Below are 22,805 nucleotides of genomic sequence, written 5' to 3'. Positions count from 1 at the left end.
TGCCTGGGTATACTTTATGAATTGTGACTTTTTTATGCCAGCGACTCAAATGCTCTTTGCCTTGGATTTTCATTTTATAGTGGCCAGGGCAGTGAAGAAGGGGAGGTGCTCCTTTATTACTGCTACCGTGACCTGGAGGATCCCCAGTGGATCTGTGCCTGGCAGACAGCTCTGTGTCAGCAGCTGCACCTCACAGGCAAGGTAACACCTTCTCCTATATTCCTTCCTTCACTGGGTCCATCTTGCCTGCCAACTTTGGATTGCAAATGCTGTGCTCATTATAAAAAAGATTCACTGTTAGGGAATTCTGCTGGGCATTTAAGTAGAATATTAGGCAGCTATTAACATGGTATTTTATAAGAATATTTACTGGCATAAACCAGGAATCAGCAAACTTTTTCTTGAAGAACCAGATAGTAGATAATTTTAGGTGTTGCACAAAAAACTATTCAGTATTGTTATAGCATGAGAGCAACTATAGATAATAATGTAAAAGAATTGGATGGCTTTGTTTGAATAAAACTACATGCAAAAGCAAGGATAATTTGCTGACCCCGGTATGGGGAAATGTTCATGATATATTAATTGGAAAAACATTTTATAGAACATAGAGGTGTGATTCCAAGTTGCTTCTTAATTTTCTAGAACCTGCCAGGGTCATTTACCAGCTCAGGGTATTGACATTTGCTGTTTCCTTCCTCTCTAGAGTGCTCTTCCCTGCACCTTCACATGGCGCATACCCCACTTCAGATCTTGGCTCACATACTGTCTCCTTAGAGCTCCAGTCTGAAGTAGTCCTCTCCAGATCTCGTCACGTTCTATCCCTTTCTGCTTTTCAAAAGATTTATTACTATCTGAAAGTATAATCTTCATTTATAAGCTTCATGAGGACAGTAACTTTGGGCTTAATTGATGTATTCTCAGTGCTGGAACAGAGCTTAGCATGTAGTAGACCTTCAATAGATATTTGGAGAATATAGCATGAAGGAATGAATGCATGTTCATGACAAAACCAGAAGTGCATGTATAAACATGGAAGGTTGTGTATACCAAAATGTTAGTAAGGATTATCTAGGCATGTAGGATTATCGATGGTTTTTATTTTCCTAAAATATTCTCTGATTACATTACACACATGCATATGTCTATGTCTTTTATATGATTTTCAAAATTTAAATCGAAAGGAAGTGAACTAGTTTCCCCCTGAAACCCCCTCTGGTTATGACACTGTGCTGCCTTGTTTCATCTTTCCCAACATATGACCCAGGTCTGAATTGATCAGTGATATTTTTCACATCCATGTTTTCTAACAGATAATGATTTCATTTACCTCATTCAGTTCATCACCAAGGCCTGCCATTTCCACCTCTTCAAATATTCCTTAATTCCATTCCCTTCTGTCTTCCACACTCACCACTTTAGACCAAACCACCACCCTCTCTTACCCAGTCCATTCAGTAGCTTTCAAATTACTCTTCAGCTTGCCATCCCTGCCTGCCACTTAATCCATTCTCCACACAGCCATAATGATCCTAAAAGGTGAATCAAATCACATCACTCCCTCCTCAAACTCTTTCAGTGGCCGCCACTTCCAGTGCATATGGAGGAAATCCAGTGCCTTAAAAATGCCCTTAGGTTCCTGCGTGAGTTGGCCCCTTCTTACCTTTTCCTCTCATCTGATACTGTTCTTTGCTCATTATACTCCAGCAACATGGTCTTTCAGTTTTTTGGAACCCACCGAGTTCTTTTCTGTCCTTGGGCCTTCTTACAAGCAAACTATCTTCAAGGAACTCTCCTACACCCACTCTGTTGCTCCAGTCTGATTTTTACTCAAGCTTAGTTTTCAGTTTTCATGACACTTCCTCAAAGAGACCTTTCCTGTCAATCTAAATTCATTTTTCCCAGTGCACTCTCTCATGGCATCTTGTAATTATTTTTCATAACATTTGTCCATCTGTGACCTCCCATAGTCTGTAAGCTCCTAAAGGGGAAAAGCTTTATTTTTTTCAACCACTGTATCCCTAATTCCTAGCACAATTCCTGGTGTAAATAAATAAATAATATTGAATACATTCATCACCATTCCTGTTCAGAAAACTTCCACACCCTGAAAGATGGATACTCTCACAGTAAACCTGAATGTACAAGGTTTGAAAACAGCCTCTTCGTTTAGAGGCAGATAATTATTCTTGGCCCAACCCAAGTGCTAAATTAGCAGTGAGGGATCTTACCCACAAGGTGGCAGCACTTGCCTAGATCTTGGATATAAATTCCTAGGTGTCAAGGATACGTGCCCAGTTTAATGAGAGTTTTGTGTTTGGAGATTTGGCAAAATATCAGTGCCTAAGTAGGGAAAGAGAAGAACCTGACAGTTGTGGAATTATGGGAAAAAAGCCTCTACTCTATTGCTGTGTATTCCTTATTGCCTCAAAATTTGAGGGGATACATTGAAGGCTTTGGAAAGGAAAAGTTATAAGATTGGGAGCTAGTAAGATCTGGTTTTGAATCCCAGATTTACCAGCTATCAGCTATACCATTGGGCAAGTTACTTGATTTCTCTGAGCTTTTGTTTCCTTTTCTGTAAAACGGGGATTATGATATCTGCCTTTCAGGATTATAATGTAATGCTTCTGTCTCATAGCAAGTGCTGAATAAATGCTAATGATTGTTCTTCTCAGTTTCTTACAAGGCCTTCCTCACTAAGGAGCTTTGAAGGATTTCTGTTAGAGAATCCTGGGGGTTCAAAGTCTAGTGCACGAGTTTAGAGCATGCTCTGCCCTAGCTATATAGGGAGCAGATGTGCTTGTCTTCTCTTTGGGTTCTGAGATTAAAATAAATTAGAAAAGAATCTACTAGCCTACCCCAAGAGAGGTACTTAGACATACATACTTCATCCTACCTGCTGTAGTCAGAAACCATTTTGGAGTGGGTTTTCTGATTCTTACACTGATTGGGCTCTATTTTTCTATGTAGTCCACTATAAGTTGGTAGTGGGGACAGTAGCCTGTGTAGCAGAGATGTCATAGGCTTCCTGCTTCCCTCTCCCGTGCCCAGAACTGGCTTCACTAGACTGCAGCACTGTTTCTCAAGGAGTCTGGATGTGACCTGGAATCTTTGTCATGGAACTCTGGAAAACATTTTACAGTACTATACATAGAGGTGTGATTCCAAGCTTCTTAATTTTCTAGAACCTGCTAGGATCATTTACCAGCTCAGGGTATTGACATTTGCTGTTTCCTTCCTCTCTAGAGTGCTCTTCCCTGCACCTTCACATGGCGCATACCCCACTTCAGATCTCGGCTCACATACTGTCTCCTTAGAGCTCCAATCTGAAGTAGTCCTCTCCAGATCTCGTCACGTTCTATCCCTTTCTGCTTTTCAGAGAATTTATTACTATCTGAAAGTATAATCTTCATTTATAAGCTTCATGAGGACAGGAATTTTGGTCTTAATTGATGTATTCTCAGTGCTGGAACAGAGCTTAGCATGTAGTAGACCCTCAGTAGATATTTGGAGAATATAGAATGAAGGAATGAATGCATGTTCATGACAAAACCAGAAGTGCATGTATAAACATGGAAGGTTGTGTATACCAAAATGTTAGTAAGGATTATCTAGGCATGTAGGGTTATCGATGGTTTTTATTTTCCTAAAATATTCTCTGATTACATTACACACATGCATATGTTTATGTCTTTTATGTTCTTTCAAAGTTTAAAATTATATACCACTTCCAATGAGTTGGCATTGGCTTGTGCCATGAATCTTGTTTTATATCCATACCCTAAAGAGTTGATCAAGTAGGGCTGGGTGCGATGTAATCCCAGCACTTTGGGAGGCCGAGGCAGGCAGGTCACGAGGTCAGGAGATTGAGACCATCCTGGCTAACACGGTGAAACCCCGTCTCTACTAAAAATACAAAAAATTAGCTGGGCGTGGTGGCGGGCACCGGTAGTCCCAGCTACTTGGGAGGCTGAGGCAGGAGAATGGTGTGAACCCGGGAGGCGGAGCTTGCAGTGAGCCGAGATTGTGCCACTGCACTGCAGTCTGGGCGACACAGCGAGACTCTGTCTCAAAAAAAAAAAAATTGATCAAGTGAGGCATCAACTGATGTGTCTTCTCTGGACCCTAAAAAAGGACAGCCATTAAAAATTTTCAAATTATGAAGTACTGGTATATATCAGTGTTATATGACTAGAACAATATAGGACCTTGAATTAAATCATCTCTTTTTCCAGACAGTGCCATGATGCCACATGTGCTGCCCTTGCTAGCACTTTTCTTTAGAGAGCTCAGTTCCCTTTAAAGATGATCCATCTTTAAACTCATCCACAGGATTTTGTAGTACGAAAACAACCAACTCTGCAGGGCCCCCAGAACATTGCCTCTTAAGGCTGGGGCTTTACCCCAGGCTCTAATGTCCGCTAACCAGGGGAGCATTTCAAAGAGAATATGGGACTTGAGATGGCAAAGAGCTCCAGATATGGATGCACATTCATTTATTCAACAAATCGTATTGAGTGCCTACTATGTGGCAGGCACTGTTCTAGGGGATATGCTGGTGAGCAAAACAGACACACACCCATGTGGAACGTGTATTCCGGTGGATGGGTTTGCAGTGGTGGGCTGTCCTCCAAACACCATGCAGGGATACATGCTCATGTATACCCTCTGCCCTCAGAAGTGCTCTGTGCTTTAGGATTTTGATAGTATCTCCTCAGCAGTTCTTTTCATTTCTGGTGCTCTTTAGTTCCCTTTTTATTCATATAAAGAAATTAAGATTCAGAGAAGTCAATTAACTTTCTCACAGCTACATGCAAGTGAGTCACAGAGCTTAATCTTGAGCCTAGATCTGCTGACCTCTGTGGAGGACTCTGTTAAGCTACCTGGATTTAGATTAAGCTCAGAATTCACTTCTTTGGCTGTCGGACTGTTGTAGCTCCATAGCAAATGGGGCTTTCCAGGAGTTTTATTCACATTCTCTTGTTCAGCATGCATGAAACAGAATACCTCATCTGAACTGTAGGCTATGCCATTTTAGAAAAATACAGGTATCCAGCTGGGCACGGCGGCTTGTGCCTGTAATCCCAGCACTTTGGGAGGCCAAGGCGGGTAGATCACTTGAGGCCAGGAGTTGGAGACCAGCCTGGCCAACATGGCGAAACCTCCTCTCTACTAAAAATACAAAAATTAGCGGGGCTTGGTGGCGCATGCCTGTAATCCCAGCTACTCAGGAGGCTGAGGTAGGAGAATCGCTTGAACCCAGGAGGTGGAGGCTGCAGTGAGCCGAGATTGTGCTACTGCACTCCAGCCTGGGCAACAGAGCAAGACTGTGTCTTGAAAAACAAACAGGTATCCATCTCACACCAGTCAGAATGGCTGTTATTAAAAAGTCAAAAAATAACAGATGCTGGTGAGGTTGTAGAGAAAAAGGAATACTTATACACTATAGGTGGGAGTATAAGTTAGCTCAACCATTGTGGAAGACAGTGTGGTAGTTCCTGAAAGACCTAAAGACAGAACTATCATTCGACCCAGCAATCCCGTTACTGGGTATGTACCCAAAAGAATATAAATTGTTCTCTTATAAAGACATATGTATGCATATGTTCATTGCAGCACTGTTCACAGTAGCAAAGACACGGAATCAACCTAATGCCCATCAGTGATAAACTGGATAAAGAAAATGTGGGAATACTATGCAGCTATAAAAAAGAACAAGATCATGTCCTTTGCAGGGACTTGGATGGAGCTGGGAGCCATTATCCTTAGCAAACTAACGCAGGAAGAGAAAACCAAATACTACATATTTTCACTTATAAGTGGGAGCTAAATGATGAGAACACATGGACACATGAGGGGAACAACAGACACTGGGGCCTTTTGGAGGGTGGAGGGTGGAAGGAGGGAGAGGATCAGGAAGCATAACTAAGGCGTACTAAGCTTAATACCTGGGTGGTGAAATAATCTGCACAATAAACCCCCATGACACAGTTTTACCTGCAGAGCAAACCTGCACTTGTATCCCTGGACTTAAAAGTTTAAAATAAAAAAGAAAAACACAGATATCTTTGTCCAGTAACACTTTGGTGTCCTCAGCAGCGTCTCTGCTTTTCCTGTTAAACTCATTGACACACATGAGCCTATTGTTCTTCCCTGGAAAGATAACCAAGCTAAGAACAGTCTGTTCTCTTTCTCACCGTCTTGTGTCTCAGATTCGAATTGCTGCAGAAGGAATCAATGGGACAGTTGGTGGAAGCAAATTGGCTACCAGACTCTATGTGGAAGTCATGCTTTCCTTCCCATTGTTTAAGGATGACCTGTGTAAAGATGACTTTAAGGTAAGAGAAAATGAAAATTAAATGGATCTAGAGCCATCTGCTTCTGCCTCTGTGCATGTTATTGAAGAGGAGTTCAAAGTAGAGAAATAAGCAGTGCCAAGTAAGTACCTCTCCCCTTTATTTTTTGGGGCTTGAGGAGTTTTTTGTTTGGTTTTTTGACAGGATCTTGCTCTGTCACCCAGGCTGGAGTGCAGTGGCGTGATCATGGCTCACTGCAGCCTCAACCTCCCTGGGCTCAGGTGATCCTCCCAGGTAGCTAGGACCATAGGCATGCACCACCATGTCTGGCTAATTTTTTTGTAGAGATGGGGTCTCACTATGTTGCCCAGGCTGGTCTCGAACTCTTGGGTTCAAGCAGTCCTCCCACGTCACCCTCCCATAGTGCTGAGATATGAGATACCGCACCTGCCCCCTTTCCCTTTTAAATGTGCTTTTCTCTTTAGGTTACGAGACAGTGCAATAGAAGGAGTGTGCTCGTCCCCCTTCTTCCACTGAGTCACCATAGGATTTTGGACCAGCTAGTGCTCTAGACCTCAGTATCCCTTCTTATAAAATAAGGATGTTACAGCTCATGCAATCTGGGACTCCAAATCTTGGACATATTAGCTCACTTGAGAGACCACCAGCCTGGTCAGCAGATCACTGTGTTTTTAGTAAATCTGGAATTGTAAGATTAACACTTCATACCACATGGGGGAATAAAGTTGGTGCTCTCACAGGTGGGATGCTTTGTTTGAGTGACTTTATACCTTGTCATAATAAGTGATAAGGTGATGGGAAATGCCTTGCTAGCGTTCATGCTGGCAGTGATAAGAAAAGAATGAAAACTGGGTATAGTCACATGTTAGAATTGCTCAGCGGTGTTGCAGTTTTATAATTAAATGCTTACACCTAAAGAAACACCTTTTCAGCTTAACATTCCTGCACATGGCAGGTATGCAATAAGTATTTATCAGTGTTGAATTATCTGGAACATTCTGGGCCCTAACTAGTTTTTTTTAAGACTTCAGCTATTGTTATTACAAAACAGACCATCATTCTTATATTGGCACTTGTCTTATACCTGGAGATGGGACAGCAAGACTGTATTCTGTTTTGTTTCTCATTGGCTAGACCAGCAAAGGAGGAGCTCACTGTTTTCCAGAATTGCGTGTTGGTGTATTTGAAGAAATCGTGCCCATGGGGATCAGCCCCAAAAAGATCTCCTACAAGAAGCCTGGTATGCTTGCTTTTAGAAGATTGTGCTTTAATTCACAGGGACAAAACTTAATAGACAAATAAGAAAGCTAGGCACTGTGATCAGCAGCAGTCATGAGTCCTCTCTAAAGCAGCTGTTGGGTGGCTAACACTTGGCTGCATCCAGTGCTTATACTGTTTCTCTGTGGTGCTGTGGGGTTGAAGACTCACCTCTTAGAGTGACCTATCTTATTCTTCTTGGTGATGGTTTATCAAGTAGTTGTTTTCTCTTTCCAAAGACAGCAAGCAGTTTGGGAAGAGTGTAATTATTACTAGTAAACAGTTCATCAGCAGAATAGAGCACACAGGCCTTTTGTTACAGGAAGCAAGTTGCTTACAACACCACAGCAGTTTTCACTGTGCTCTAGAATGTTTTTTCCCCATCTTCTCCATGGGAAATGGTTGAAAGACATTTGTTTGGCAGGTTTTTTGGGGTTTTATTGTAGTTTTTACTATGAAAAGTTTTAAACATTAAAAAAGTAGAGAAAATAATATAGTGAAGTTCTATGTACCTATCATGCAGCTTTAGCAGTTAACTGATTAATGGCCAGCTCTCACCTATACCCCATCCCTTCTCCCATCTTGGATTATTTTGAAGGCAACCCCAATGTCAGGCCATTTCATTTGTAAATATTTTTAGTAGATATGTCTAAAAGATAAAAATTTGTTTTAAAAGATGCAAAACGGTATCACATCTTAAAACATTTTAACTGATTCCTTAATAAATTATCAAACATCTAGTTGGTTTAGTCACTCAATTCCCGGTTGTCTCATACTTTTTAAGTTTCATTTCTATTAGGATTTAAACAAGGTTCATTCATTGTGATTCATCAGTATGTCTCTTTAAGTGTCTTTCAACCTATAGATTTGTTTCCATCTTTTTTTTCCCTTCTTGCAGTTTATTTTTGAAGGAACTGGGTCATTTGACCTTTAGAGTTTCCCATAATCTGGACAATACTAATTGTATTCCCAAGATATATTTCTCTGTCCTCTTTATTTCCTATAAGTTGATCATTAGATTTAGAGTAGTGCTAATAGAAGTATAATGTGAGCTACGCAATTTTACATTTTCTAGTAGCCATGTCTTTAAAAGTAAAAAATAGATGAGATTAATTTACATAATATGGTTTTCTTAATGCAATATATCAAAAATATTATTTCAACATGTAATCAATATAAAAAATCATTAGTTTACTTTTTTTCGTGCTAAGTCCTTGAGATCCAGTATGTATGTCACCCCTATTATAGTACAAGTGCTTGTCAGCCACATGTGGCTAGTAGCTACTGTATTAACAACTCAGGACTAGAGACTTGATCAGATTCCGATTTGATTTCTTTTTCTCCCGCCACCAAGACTACATAAGCACTATTGTCTTCTTTGATCAGGAAGCACAAAGGTCTGGTTGACTCCATGGTGTTCATTTTTAAGTATGTAAAGATTTGAAAGAAGTCTAAGAGTGAAGCCAGGGGGAAATGGGATTAGGATACAGGCATCTGGAAAAGAGACTCATGCATGGGGAGATGAAGGCCAGAAAGAGCTGTTGTCTGCTTACTGTTCCCATCTTAGCAGGAGGCAGTGTGACTACAAACAGCTTTTCCTGGGCACTGCAGGACATTGCAGGCAGAGAGCGGGCTCTAGGCAGTGCTGTCTTGTTTTCACTTGAAGGAAATTTAAAGGGACCTCTTTTTCTTTTTTTGAGACAGTCTTGCTCTGTTGCCCGGGCTGGAGTGCAGTGGCGTGATTTCAGCTCACTGTAACCTTTTCCCCTGGGGTTCAAGCGATTCTCCTGCCTCAGCTTCCCAAGTTGCTGGGATTACAAGTGTGCGCCACCACACCCGGCTAATTTTTGTATTTTTAGTAGAGATGGGGTTTCGCCACACTGGCCATGTTGGTCTCAAACTCCTGACCTCAAGTGATCTGCCCACCTCAGCCTCACAAAGTACTGGGATTATAGGCATCAGCCACCGCACCTGGTAAAGGGACCTCTTTTAAACACATCCATGCTGGTCACTATCCAAACAATCGTTCTCAGGGCCAGTAGAGCAACTGCAATCATAGCAGCAGCAGGGAACAGGTTTGGTTTCCTGTGGCTCCCTGCAGGTAGAAGTCTTAGCACATTTCCATGCTTTTCGTCCCATGTTTGTTTGTTTGTTTGAGATGGAGTCTCACTCTTTTGCCCAGGCTGGGGTGCAGTGGCGCAATCTCAGCTCACTGCAACCTCTGCCTCCTGGGTTCAAGAGATTCTCCTGCCTCAGCCTCCCGAGTAGCTGGGACTACAGGCATGCACCACCACGCCCAGCTAATTTTTTTTGTATTTTTAGTAGACGGGGTTTCACCATGTTGGCCAGTTTGATCTGCAACTCCTGACCTCAAGTGATTCGCCTGCCTCAGCTTCCCAAAGTGCTGGGATTATAGGCGAGAGCCACCTCGCCCACGCCTGGCCTTTTTTTGAGACAGTGTCTCACTCTGTCGCCCAGGCTGGAATGCTCACTACAACCCCTGCCTCCCAGTTTTGTGTAGTTCTCCTGCCTCAGCCTACTGAGTAGCTGGGAACTAAAGGAATGTGCCACCACACCTGGCTAATTTTTGTATTTTTAGTAGAGACGGGGTTTCACCATGTTAGCCAGGCTGGTCTTGAACTCCTGACCTCAGGTGATCTGCCTGCCTCAGCCTCCAAAGCATTAGGATTACAGGTGTGAGCCACCATGCCTGGCCTGCGTCCCATGTTTGAATCTCCCTTTTCACCCCACTCTTTGTATCCATGTAATTGTGTGACAGTACCTTATATAGAATCTGGTCTTACTACATTCTCTTTACAACTGTAAGGCAGGCAGGTAGCAATCCAGATTCCTTGGCCTGGCTCTGGGCCCTTATCTCTCCTTGGTGTGGAGTAGTTTCATTGGTTGTTGGGGTTCCTCTCTGAGGGGAATGAGGCTCCTTTGGTGCTGTAAAGCTTTATCATGAGTGGTGGGTAACTGAGTCACCAGAGCCCCTGCCCATGAGGCATGGCTACCTCATAATGCAGATTCACCAAAATTTCCTCACAATCTACTGAGATTTCTGGACCCTCAAAGATAGGGGAATATTTCTATCCTAGAGAGTTACAAGGCAAAGAGCCCCAGGAGACTGAGGTTCTCTCCTATTAGTCCCTTTGTATATATATTTTTTGAGACAGGGTCTTGCTCTATTGCCCAGGCTGGAGTACAGTGGTGTGATCATAGCTCACTGAGGCCTTGATCTCTTGGGCTCAAGGGGTCCTCCTGCGTCAGCCTCCAAAGTAGCTGAGACTATAGGCACACACTACCATGGCCAGCTAATTTTTTAAATTTTTTTGTAGAGACAGAGTCTCGCTATGTTCCCCAGGCTTCCCCTTGTATTTTAATACTTACCCATCTTCTAGCTTTCCTGTCTTTGTCTCTCCTTTACTTTCTTTCTCATATGTCATTTTTGTTGTCCCCCCCCTTGCCCTTTTCTCTTTTACTCATGCACACACACTTAGACACATTCTTCTTGCCCCTTTGCATTAAAAATGTATCTATTCCAACTTTATTCCATAACTTTTTGCTCACACCTGCCTGTGGGTTCTTAGCCTTCAACGTGGGTTTGACCTTAATATAGAACAGTTTACAAAGCCTGTAGTCAGCCACATACTTGCCCAGCTCCTCCATGTACAGTGACAATAGAGCAGTGGCCATTTCCTGACCTACTAGTGACCATACAATGGACCAGCAAATTCACATGGCAGTTTAGATCCCAGTTGCCTGGTTTTTATCACCAGGGTTAGGCCAAGTATGAGGATGCAAAATTCTTTGACTAGTTATTTCTAAACTACCAGGTCTCCATTGCCCTCATTTTAGGAGGAGGGAGATTGAGGATACCTGGAATTACTGGAATTACTAAGTTATTTCATCATGATCATCAAGTAGTGTTCTTTTCAGACAGTTGTAATTATGAAGGGAAGAGGTTTGGGTGGAAAGAAACAAAGAAACATGTAAGTCAGGCTGGGTGAGTCGTGACTGGGTTTTGGTTTTTTTGTGGTTTTTTTTTGCCTTTGTTTTAATATAATTTTTTTGGTTTGGTTTTAGGAATCCATTTATCCCCAGGTGAATTTCATAAAGAAGTAGAAAAGTTTTTATCTCAGGCAAATCAAGAACAAAGTGATACTATCCTTCTTGATTGCAGAAACTTCTATGAAAGCAAAATAGTAAGTAAAAGCCAGAATTGAGTTCTCTGAATTGGTAGATCTCCCCATTCCCACAGTGTGGTATATTTCCCAAGGGGACCTTGTGTGTGCCCACCTGTGGCCACATGGATCTCCTCCCAGTACTGGCAGCTTCAGAGAAAACCCAAGTCCTAAAACTCAGAATCTGGTGACAGAGTCTAAGAAAATATGAATTAAAGACATCTAGGCACACAATATACTTTGTGACTCCCCATGAGCCTGCCTTTGACATGTATCAAGGATCTTGCAAAGTTGCCTTTGGGCAGCCTCTCCAGTTCCCTCAGGACCCTGGGAAGGTGACCCACAGCCCACAGCCTCGGTTTTGAGATCTTGACATTGAAAGGTCAGAGTAGGGATGAGATTAGCAACTGGCAGGGGCTTCTTTGCTAAGTAGGGTTTGTTGGGTACAAAAAGAACCTTTGTTCCTACCAGGTATGTTTTTCTGATAATTTTCCTTTTGTTGCTCCTATGTTACAGGGACGATTCCAAGGCTGCTTAGCCCCAGACATCAGGAAATTCAGTTACTTCCCTAGCTACGTTGACAAAAATCTAGAACTTTTCAGAGAGAAGAGAGTGCTGATGTACTGCACCGGGGGCATCCGCTGTGAGCGGGGTTCAGCCTACCTCAAAGCCAAGGTGAGCCACCACCCCCAGGCAGCCAAAGCATGTCTTCACCCCTCATATGGCTCCAGCATGGAGTTCGTAAGTACAAAATCTGAGAGTCTTTAATCTCAAGATACGAAAAACATTTAACAGTCTTAGAGACTCATCAGATGTAAAAGGGAGAGATTAGTTAACATCTCCCTTTTCCTGATCCTTTTGCTTGATCCTGAGAAGAGCAAATTCAGTAACATTACATGTCCCAACAGGTGTCTTCCTATATTTAGGGGGCAGCAAAAATAGTTGGGCTTCCCAGGATCTAGAGGGTGAAGGCCCTGCCTGCTGTCATCACCCATCCCCCTAGGAGGCAAGATCTGGCCAGTTGGTGCCTTGACCCCTTGGTCAGCAATTCCTCAGTGTCCCGCAGTGGGAGCCAGGAGCCCCTGACTGATAGCAGCGGCCATGAGTCCTCCACGTCAGCACTCCTCACCATGCGCCGCTCTTCCGTGAGCATCTTAACAGGTCTCTGCTGGCTCTTCAGATTTCCTGTTGTTTTTCCACACCTAGGGAGTGTGCAAGGAGGTGTTCCAGCTCAAGGGTGGCATCCACAAGTACCTGGAAGAGTTTCCTGATGGCTTTTACAAAGGGAAGTTGTTTGTTTTTGATGAACGCTATGCTCTGTCCTACAACAGTGATGTGGTGTCAGGTAGGTCAGCACGGGCTCTGAGCCCAAACTGAAATGAAGCACATTGTCAGTTCACCATTCTAGAAAAATGACAGGGAAGACAGGCCAGTGCTCATTACTGAGCACTGAATAAGCAGGGAAAATAAGTACATTGTGCCACCATTTTCCCAGCTATGGAGCTGAGAGAACCCTAGTCCAGGAGTCAGGAGGCCTGGGTTGGGATCCTGGCCTCACCATTGCTAGCTGGACAAGCCCATTAACATGGGGATCATCTCACCTGCCCTGCCTGCCTGTCTGCCTGCCAAGAGCTGTACTACTGGGCTAATTCAGGGCTCTTCACCTGGAATTGGTACATAGATTTTAGGGATTCTGTGAATTTGGATGGAAAAATAATTGTATCTTTGTTTTCAATAACACCTCACTAAAATGAAGCATTTCCTTTAGTTAGGAACGTAGGCAACAAAGTACCAGTTGTATTAATGTACCTGTGACTTTGTCTTCAGTAGGATTCACAATACTTTCATATCATGTTCCAGTTGCCTCAGATATCTCAAAATAGTATTTATACTCATCACTGCTTCAAAATGAAAATAGTTATTAGGCCCACCACTAAGAGTTGATACATAATGTGTTAATAAATGGCACGTCTTATTATATATTACAGATTTTGAAAAAGACTGATATTTTGTATTTCTGTATAGTTGGTTTCCTTTGTAATCTTACATATTTTATGCGTTTAAAAATATTTTTCTAGGTCAGGCACAGAGGCTCATGCCTGTAATCCCATCACTTTTGGAGGCCCAGGTAGGAGGATCGCTTGAGCCCTGGAGTTTGAGACCAGCCTGGGCAACATAGCTCACTATGTCTCTACAAAAACTTTTTTAAATTAGCTGAGCACGATGGTGTGTACCAGATACTCAGGAGGCTGAGGCAGGAGGATTGCTTGAGCCCGGGAGGTTGAGGTTGCAGTGAGTTTAAATTACACCACTGTACTCCAGCCTGGGTGACACAGCAAGACCCTGTCTCAAAAAAGTTTTTCTAGGCCAGGATCTGTAGTCTTCACCAGACTACCAAGTAAATCCATAGTACACATGATTTTAGGAACTCCTAGCTCTCTGTGGACCCAGGTGGCATGCATATTTGAGTAAGATTTGCGTTTGATTGTCCTCTCCTACTTTCTTGGTCTTATTTTCATTTTAATGGTTTTGAGTTGTCTCTTATTGATCACTACTTCGATCTGTTTTGGAGCTAGATGGAGTATAAATTCTAAACAGAGTAGATTTGATTTTACAGAGGTTATATTGGCTGGACTCGATGGGTACTTGCGTGTGAGTATGAAGGAGAGAAGGCTCAGAGGTAGCTTAGATAAGCAAGGTAAGGAAAAGTGAGGAAGAATGATGTTATCAATGGTAACAGGAGGTCATCAGGGAAAAACAGGTGAAGAAGATGGTGTGAGTTTTAGGAATCAGATGGTCAAGTGTCCTAGCAACAGCAGGAGAGACGCAGGCCTCGGGGAGAGGGGTGTGGACTGCACATGTTCACTGTAGGTGGGTTATCGCCTGTATTTAGGTGTGTTGTCCCCACTGGAAAAGGGAACAATCAAAGAGGAAAAGACCACTTAACAAGGGGGTTGGGAGGTAGTTGGCCAGCTTTGGAATAGCTGGTGAGAGAGAGAAACTTTCATTACCATCTAGTTACCACCTGTTCTCTAGATGGGAAAAAGAAAAAAAGTCAGTAAATACTGGAAGCAGACAGTTCCCAGAAGTCACCCCCACAAAAAAATAAGCTGGGTGGTGGGGGTGGTGGTTAGTTGTTGTTGCTAGAAGACAGAAACTTACTATTTGGAAACCTTCCCCGGGTTCCACAGGATCTACGAGACTCTAGTCAGCAAAGGGAGCAATGCCTGTCCACGTGTGTGTGAATGCATGCGTTTATAATGATGGCTTTTCCTTCCTCCCCAGAGTGTTCATACTGTGGAGCCCGCTGGGACCAGTATAAACTCTGCTCTACTCCCCAGTGCCACCAGCTCGTTTTGACCTGCCCTGCCTGTCAAGGACAAGGATTCACAGCCTGTTGTGTCACATGTCAAGACAAGGGGAGCAGGAAAGTTTCAGGCCCTATGCAAGACAGCTTTAAAGAGGAATGTGAATGCACAGCCCGACGGCCACGCATACCTAGGGAACTCTTGCAGCATGTGCGACAGCCTGTGAGCCCAGAGCCAGGGCCTGATGCTGAGGAGGATGGGCCAGTGCTTGTGTGAGCAGCACCTTTGGCATTTTCCCAGGCCCTTGGTAAAAGTAGGTTTGGGGTGACTATACAGAGAAAGCATGGCAAGGCTGCAGAAACAGAGAAATCGGGAACTTCAGTTCTGGCCACTGCCACCATGGCAGCCATCTACACTTCACAGCAGGAGGGGAGGAGTCGCGTTGTCTACCACTTACCTGAGACATTCTGATTTGGATGATGCTAGGGCACAGAAAAAAGGTGACCTGCGTGGGATCCCAAAGCTGCTGAGGGATCGAGCCTGAGCCTGGTGGCCACAGCATATGCCCTTTCTGTGCCATGCAGCTGGGGCTGTTAGTAGTCATTGCCCTTGTCAGGAGACCTTCTACCCTGGTGGCAAACATGTGAAAGCTGTGGCCCTGGGAGTGGCCTCCTAAAACAAGCCACTTAGGTCTTCTGCCATCTACCCTTAACCTCTGTCTCTCGCCTGAGGGGAATCTGCAAGCTGTGCATTGGGCTTACCTCCTGCTTTTGTAGAAATAACCATCCTTTGGTATACATGGAGGATAGTTCCAGAACACCTGAGTATACAAAAACCCATGCATACTCAAGTCCCACAGTGGGCCCTACAGAACCCATGTATGTGATAAATCAGCCCTCCATGTACGCAGGCTTCGCCCCCTGCCAGTACTGTATTTTCAACCTGTATGGTTGAAAAAAATCCATATATAAGTGCAGCCATGCAGTTCAAACCCATATTGTTCAAGGGTCAACTGTATAGTTTATTGGAACAGCGACACCCATTCCTTTACACATGATCTGTGGCAGAATTGAATAGTTTCAACAGACACTGTGTGGCCTGCAAAATCGGAAATATTTACTGTCTGGCCTTTTACAGAAAAGTTTGCCAGCCCCTGGTCTAGACCAGCAACTCATCTGATTGATAGAGGCAGAGGTGGCCTTAAAGATGTGGCCTTCTTCATTTTCTGTTGGTTTGGTTTCGTTTCTATGAGAGATTTCCTCTAATAGCTCTGCTTTCCCCAGCACTTACTCTCTGAGCTTTTAAATGTTCTCTCTGGGAGCTTCATATAAGCTCGGTGACATTTGAGCCACAGTTTTTAGATCAGCACCTGGAATACATGACACATTCTTACTGAGGTCATCCAGCACTGCCATGGTGGCTGCCCAGTCTTCTGGCCAGTGTGCCAGGCACATGTCCCTGTCACACAGGTTCCAAGAAACACATACGCAGCCATACATAAACCAACAGATTTAATATTATATTGCAGTTTTCAGCGATGCAGAATGCAGCTGCAATTGTGTTTTAAGGAGAAGCCAAGTGGGGATGGTTGTCCCTGCAACATGGTGCCACTCCTGGGCCATGTGCAGCCTCAGTGGACACTCTTCCATAGTGCTGAGGCCCTGGCCCCGCCTCCAGTTACCCTGTACTGCCCACTGCCTTACAGTGCAGTGTGCAGGCCTTCACCTTTTCATCACCAGTCTCTCTGCTCAGTGCTCTGGAGTTCTTGACCTTGTCCTTTATCATGAGATTTGCTGAAATCACTAATGAAAATAACTCCCGAAAGCAACAAACAAAAATATTAGTTTAACTGGCACTGTGGTATATTAAAAGGCACAAGGGCATTGTGGCTTAACACTTTTGCTGGATCCCAAGAGACGCACATGATGTTAAAAAGAGATCTGGCAGCAATACTAATATTACGTTTCAGTGGTTTGGCCAGGATTTCCCAATTCCTTGATATCTGGATTTTCTTCACCATTGTCCTGCATCCTGCAGAGGCTTAATATACAGGCGTAAGGTCAGCAGCAATTTGTCTAATAAGTGATGAGATCAGTAGCTGAAGTCTCTAAGCTGGGCCATTACTAAATACCATAGCCATGTTGATCTGGAAATTTATCCCTCTAGTGTCTTACCTCACATAAGCCATTTGCCCACTGTGCAATATAGAAAGGTGTTTTCAAGTATTTGGCCGTAGATTTTCACCTCCATCGTAAGGTTGGCATTCAATAAGGAAAAAGTTCTAACTCCAGTATTAAATTATACATAAATCCCAAATGTTCTTAACACTCAGGGACATGTTTGTTGCCTGGGATTGGTAATGAAAGGTTGGTTTTTGAAACTTGAAATTTCACCATTGGTTTTTTTCCTGTCATTTCTGCATATCCAGCAAAAGGAATCTCATGTTGATTCCTGGCAGGGTTCGGTGGCTTCAGTCTGTCTGTCTGTCCTGAGGGGAAAATTGTGTTCTGGATCCAGTAATCAATTTGGCAACTTTAATCTTGAGGTTTTTAAAATTCCAAGGAGGGTTAATAAAGAATGATAATCTGTTTTATTTGCTAATAGCTAAGACAAATTTGTAATAGTGTTTTATAATACTTCAAAAGCGTGTGGAAGAGTGTGCCGTTTCTGTGTCACACATTTTAAATGCACTTGAAACACCACACAGCAAGGCCATTGAAACTGGTCTCCTGGGGCTAAGTCGCTGCTGCTGGAACATCATCTTCAGTAAGATCTGCTGGTTTGGGGGCTTCTAGTTTTTAAATAATAACCAGACTCAACTTCTGTGACTAAAGAAAAACTTCACATTAACGATATTTTATAAAATTTTCAACTACAACCACTAGTCAACCTAAAACCTTAGTGCATAAAGAACTGAACCACAAAAGGGTTTCGTGCTGCCGGCATTTTGCCTTCTGGTTTCCCCTGCAGAGCACAGGTCATCAATAGAACACGTCCAGTTCAAAGGCATGGTCTCCACCGCCACACACTAAACACCACTCCGGCACTTGGGAATGATGGGCCCAGTCAGGTCCGCAAGCCTCCTCTTCCTCACTGGAAAGGAATGGAGATAAGATATAAGGCACTTTTCCCTGTAGACCAGGGACCAACACTGTTGCTCTGAGAAAGCACTGTGAAACCTTGCACTAATTGGTCTGTTAACAGAGTCTGAAGTCTGTTGTTTTGAAAGAACAGTATGTGTGAGTTGTACAACAGCCCTCCAGTCTGTCAGTGTTCATTGATGACGGTCTGTGGTAGTGGAGATTCATTCATAGATACCTGCTAAGTGGCTGACCACACAGTCCCACGTTATAAGTCGGCTATTTTCTTTGCTTACAGAAGCTCCAGTTGAAGATCTTTACTCCGGTTCAGATAAGAGTTAAAAGTTTAGTCAGTCTTCTTAATGAGATTAGGGTCTTAACCAGGTGGAAACATTTCCCCCAGCTATGTCTGGGAGCTCCTGGCCTACCTCCTGCCTATGTAAACGAGAGTTTCCACCCGGAAGATTACCCTGCAGTATCTGTATCCCCTTATGTTTAACCTTGCCATTCTCCCCGGGGGCAAGACAGTTAAGCTCAACACTGTTCAAGTGACAAAGTAGTTAAATGCCATGAAGAGGAAAGCACTAGCCAGGAGGTTGCAGGCTGGAGACGTTAGCTTAGAGGATGATGAGGATGCAGGGAGGGGCAGGAGGGGCTCTGTTTGTTGTAACAAGGGAGAGTGTTTTGAAATTAATTGTAGTGTCTGCAGATAAGACCAAGCAGCAAGCTCTATCAGCCACAAGAGAAAGGTCAAAGAAGTCTGTAGAGCCAGTAGGTGGCAGTCGAGAGGCCTGCTGGTATTGGCAAAGACAGGAAGCTATTGTGGAGGGAAAAAAAGTCCATCTATACTTAGATGTCTTCAGGTTCCCGAGCTGAGGTGGTAGACCTGCAGCCACCAGATCGATGAATACGAGCTGCAACAAAAACCGAATCAGCTTGTGCATGACACTGGCCATACAAAGCAGACCCACAAGGGAGATGGGGCCAGCCCAGTTCCTGAGATGATCAGAATGTCCAACTTCTTGTGGGGTAGATGTGAGGGGACAAAAACCAAAACCCAAAGAGCACAAGAAGTTTGCTCAACGTGACCAAAGAGTTTACATGAACCAGACTTTTAAGCATCTCCATAGTAGCTGTGCAGGCATGCCCACCAGGGCCATCCTCATTGCCTCATCGGAGTCCCTGCAACACTGCTGGAATGTTAGTTACCATTCCCATTTTATGGATGAGGAAAGTATGGCAGAGAGGGTATATTTCTTGCTTAAAGCAATAAAGCTAGTACCAGACAGGACCAAGCCTTTTTTTTTTTTTTTTTTTTTTTTTTTTGTGAGATGGAGTTTCACTCTGTCACACAGTCTGGAGTGCAGTGGTGCGATCTTGGCCCACTGCAACCTCGCCTCCCAGGTTCAAGCAATTCTCCTGCTTCAGCCTCCTGAGTAGCTAGCATTACAGGCACCCGCTGCCACACCCGGCTAATTTTTGTGTTTTTAGTAGAGATGGGGGTTCACCGTGTTGGCCAGGCTGGTCTCGAACTCCTGACCTCAAGTGATCCCCCCGCCTCAGCCTCTCAAAGTGCTGGGATTACAGGCATAAGCCACCGCACCCAGCTAGAACCAAGACTTTTGACTCATCTTGAGCCTCAGTCCAGTGCCTCCCTCAGTAGACTTGAGCCTTGTTTGGGTAGGGTTTCCATATCCATATCGCATCTGATTCTCACAGAGAGGATTAGCTCTTCCCTGCAGAAGAAAAGAGCCCCAGTCCCTGAGAGCTGGCAGCAGAGCCAGGACTGAAATCCAAGTCCCTGGCCCATGGTTGAGGGAACAGAAAGGACCCCATGGCTTGGTGGGGGGGTTATTTTCCATTACTTGCCCTCATTGTGTCCACTGGGCCGGATCTGTGTGTCTGTGTGCATGGTTCCCCTGGCACTGGCTTGCCTTTTTTTCTTTTTTCTTTTTTCTTTTTTTTTTTGAGACGGAGTCTCGCTCTGTCGCCAGGCTGGAGTGCAGTGGCCCGATCTTGGCTCACTGCAGTCTCCGCCTCCCGAGTTCAAGCAATTCTCCTGCCTCAGCCTCCCGAGTAGCTGGGACTACAGGCATGTGCTGCCACACCCGGCTAATTTTTTGTATTTTTAGTAGAGACAGTGCTTCACCATGTTGGCCAGGATGGTCTTGATCTCCTGACCTCATGATCTGCCTGCCTCGGCCTCCCAAAGTGCTGGGATTACAGGCGTGAGCCACCCCACCCGGCCCCCTGGCACTGGCTTTTTCAGGGACTGGATGGAGAGAAGGGAAAGGCATCCATTTATTCGGGTATTATTTTTTTCCCTTTTTAATGATGAAGGAAGTTGAGACCAAGAGAGGGAAGTAACTTATTCCAAGTTACGAATAAGTCACAAAACTGGGAGTAAAAGCCGGGTCTCCCAATATCCTCCTTCAATTCTGTCTGCTCTTTACTTCCTTTAAAAAACTCTTCATTGCTTATTGCAAGAGCCAGAGACTCCTTTTACTGTGAATGCCAGAAGGGCTCTCCAGTCGTCCGGACCAACCTCCATCTGCTGCTTGAACTCCTCTGCCACTTCTTGCCAAATTTGAACATTTCCATCATGTTTTTGGAAAGCACTTTCTATTCATTTAAATATTCGGCAGCATGTACTGAGTGCTGTGTGCCAAGCACAAGAATCAGAAGTAAAGACACAGTATAACAGGGACCAAGATATACAATGTTTGAGAACTACTGTTTGAGAAATATGAAGTATTAGAGATGCCCTGGCAGCTCTCTGAGGTATGAAAGGCATAAAGAATGAAGTGGTCAGACCTTCCCAGGTGGCAACTAACAGGTCAGCTGAATTTTAAACAATGAAAAGGTAGAGGATGGGAAGGTGGAGGGCATTGGGAGTAACGACCCTCTAAGGGTAAGTTTTCCTTGGTCACTTGGGGGCATTCAGGCTACCTGGAATGGTAGTAACATGGCAAAAGGATGGCTTGTTGGAGATGTCAAGAGACGACCTCCTGATGGGACCATCTCCCTATGTGGAGCACCCAGGCACTGGAGCCACATTGCCAATTCAAATCCCGGTCCAGCCCACGGATTGTGGGTAATGTTAATTACCTACTTCTCTAGACTTCTGTTTCCTTCTTGTAAAGTGTGGATAACAATAGCACCTGTCTCACCTGGTTGTGGGGAGGACTACATGAGCTAGTGAGATGGGAAGTATTCAGAACAGTCTCTAACACACAGTAAGTGCCATGTAAGAGCCAGCTATTATTAAGAGACTTGGGAGTCATTTCAAGGGGCCTGACTGAGAGCAATGGGAGCCAAGTGAGGGTTCTAAGTGGAGGGGTGACAAGGCAAGCTTCGGAAAGAGACTTGGGATGAGTGCCAGGGGTGCCTGCCCTGGAGGAGCTGGGGGCCTGAGGATGTTGGAGGAGATGACTGTGACGAGGGCTCAACATACGCGGCAGGACACTGGGACTGGCAAAGAGATGAATGGCTGGCTGGGGTGGAGGCAGCGTCTAGGAACAGGCCCAGATTTCTGGCTTGGGTGGCTGTGAGGAAAGGAATAGCCTTTTCTTTTTTTATTTTTTTATTTTTATTTTTTTTAGATGGAGTTTTGTTCTTGTTGCCCACGCTGAAGTGCAATGGTGTGGTCTCGGCTCACTGCAACTTCCGCCTCCTGGGTTCAAGCGATTCTCCTGCCTCAGCCTCCCAAGGAGCTGGGATTACAGGTGCCTGCCACCATGCCTGGCTAATTTTTTGTATTTTTAGTAGAGACAGGGTTTCACCATGTTGGCCAGGGTGGTCTCGAACTCCTGACCTCAGGTGATCCGCCTGCCTCGGCCTCCCAAAGTGCTGGGATTACAGGTGTGAGCCATCGTACCTGGCTGCCTTTTCTGAGATAGGTTTGGGGGACTATGATGAAACTGATTTGGGATCCAGCAATCCCACTTCTGGATATTTACCCAAAATATTAAAATCAGTTGAAAAGATGTTTCACTCCATGTTCATTGCAGCATCATTCACAATACCCAAAATAAGGAATCAACCTAAGTGTCTATCAACAAGAATGGATAAAGAAACTGTGGGATATATGCACAATGGAATACGATTCAGCCTTTTCTTTAAAAAAAAAAAAAAAAAAGGAAATTTGTTCATTTGCAACCACATGAATGGAATTGGAGAACATTATACTAAGTGAAATAAGCCAGGCACAAAAAGACAAATTATATGTGGAATCTAAAACAATTGACTTCATAGAAGCAGGGAGTAAAACTGTCATTACAGAAGCTGTGGGCGGGGAATGGGGAGATAATGGCCACAGGATACAAAAATCTCAGTTGGACAAGAGGAATAAGGTGTTTTATAAAGCTGTTACACAGCATGGTGAATATAGCCAATAATAGTGTATTATATATTTCAAAATTGCTAAAAATAAACGTTCTCACCACAAAAGGTATTTGAGGTGATGATACGCTAATTCACTTAATTTAATTTTTCCACATTGTATTCATAAATCGTAACAGCACTTTGTATCACATAAATATATACAATTACAAATTGTCAATTGACAATAAATTTTTTTAGAAATTGCTTTGCAGTGTGCTATGTCTGGGTGCTTGCTGCAAAGGTCTTCCCTGAGAATATTGTAAAATGGTGACT

At 43.9% G+C, this 22,805-nt stretch overlaps 2 protein-coding genes across 3 annotated transcripts in view; one reads left to right on the top strand and one right to left on the bottom strand.

Annotated features, from left to right (window-relative positions):
- TSTD2 (thiosulfate sulfurtransferase like domain containing 2) overlaps positions 1-17,683 on the top strand; it is a 33,147-nt gene extending 15,464 nt beyond the window's left edge. Inside the window, exons 5-11 of one of the 2 annotated variants that reach the window (XM_024251715.3) lie at positions 81-201; positions 6,216-6,341; positions 7,455-7,560; positions 11,664-11,782; positions 12,278-12,436; positions 12,968-13,106; positions 15,047-17,683. In XM_024251715.3, coding sequence (XP_024107483.3) covers positions 81-201; positions 6,216-6,341; positions 7,455-7,560; positions 11,664-11,782; positions 12,278-12,436; positions 12,968-13,106; positions 15,047-15,345 — 1,069 coding nt within the window. In that variant the 3' untranslated portion in view covers positions 15,346-17,683. 2 annotated transcript variants of the gene reach the window in all.
- Positions 16,564-22,805, bottom strand: part of TMOD1 (tropomodulin 1) — a 93,964-nt gene continuing 87,722 nt past the window's right edge. The window contains exon 10 of the mRNA XM_009244678.4: positions 16,564-18,162. Within this exon, the coding sequence (XP_009242953.1) occupies positions 18,098-18,162 (65 nt within the window). The 3' untranslated portion in view covers positions 16,564-18,097. The remainder of the gene's footprint in view (positions 18,163-22,805) is intronic.

Source organism: Pongo abelii, chromosome 13, assembly GCF_028885655.2.
Source record: "Pongo abelii isolate AG06213 chromosome 13, NHGRI_mPonAbe1-v2.0_pri, whole genome shotgun sequence".
Taxonomy (NCBI): Eukaryota; Metazoa; Chordata; class Mammalia; order Primates; family Hominidae; genus Pongo; species Pongo abelii.
Note: the sequence above shows the minus strand (reverse complement) of the source record. Positions and strands in the feature narration are given on the sequence as shown.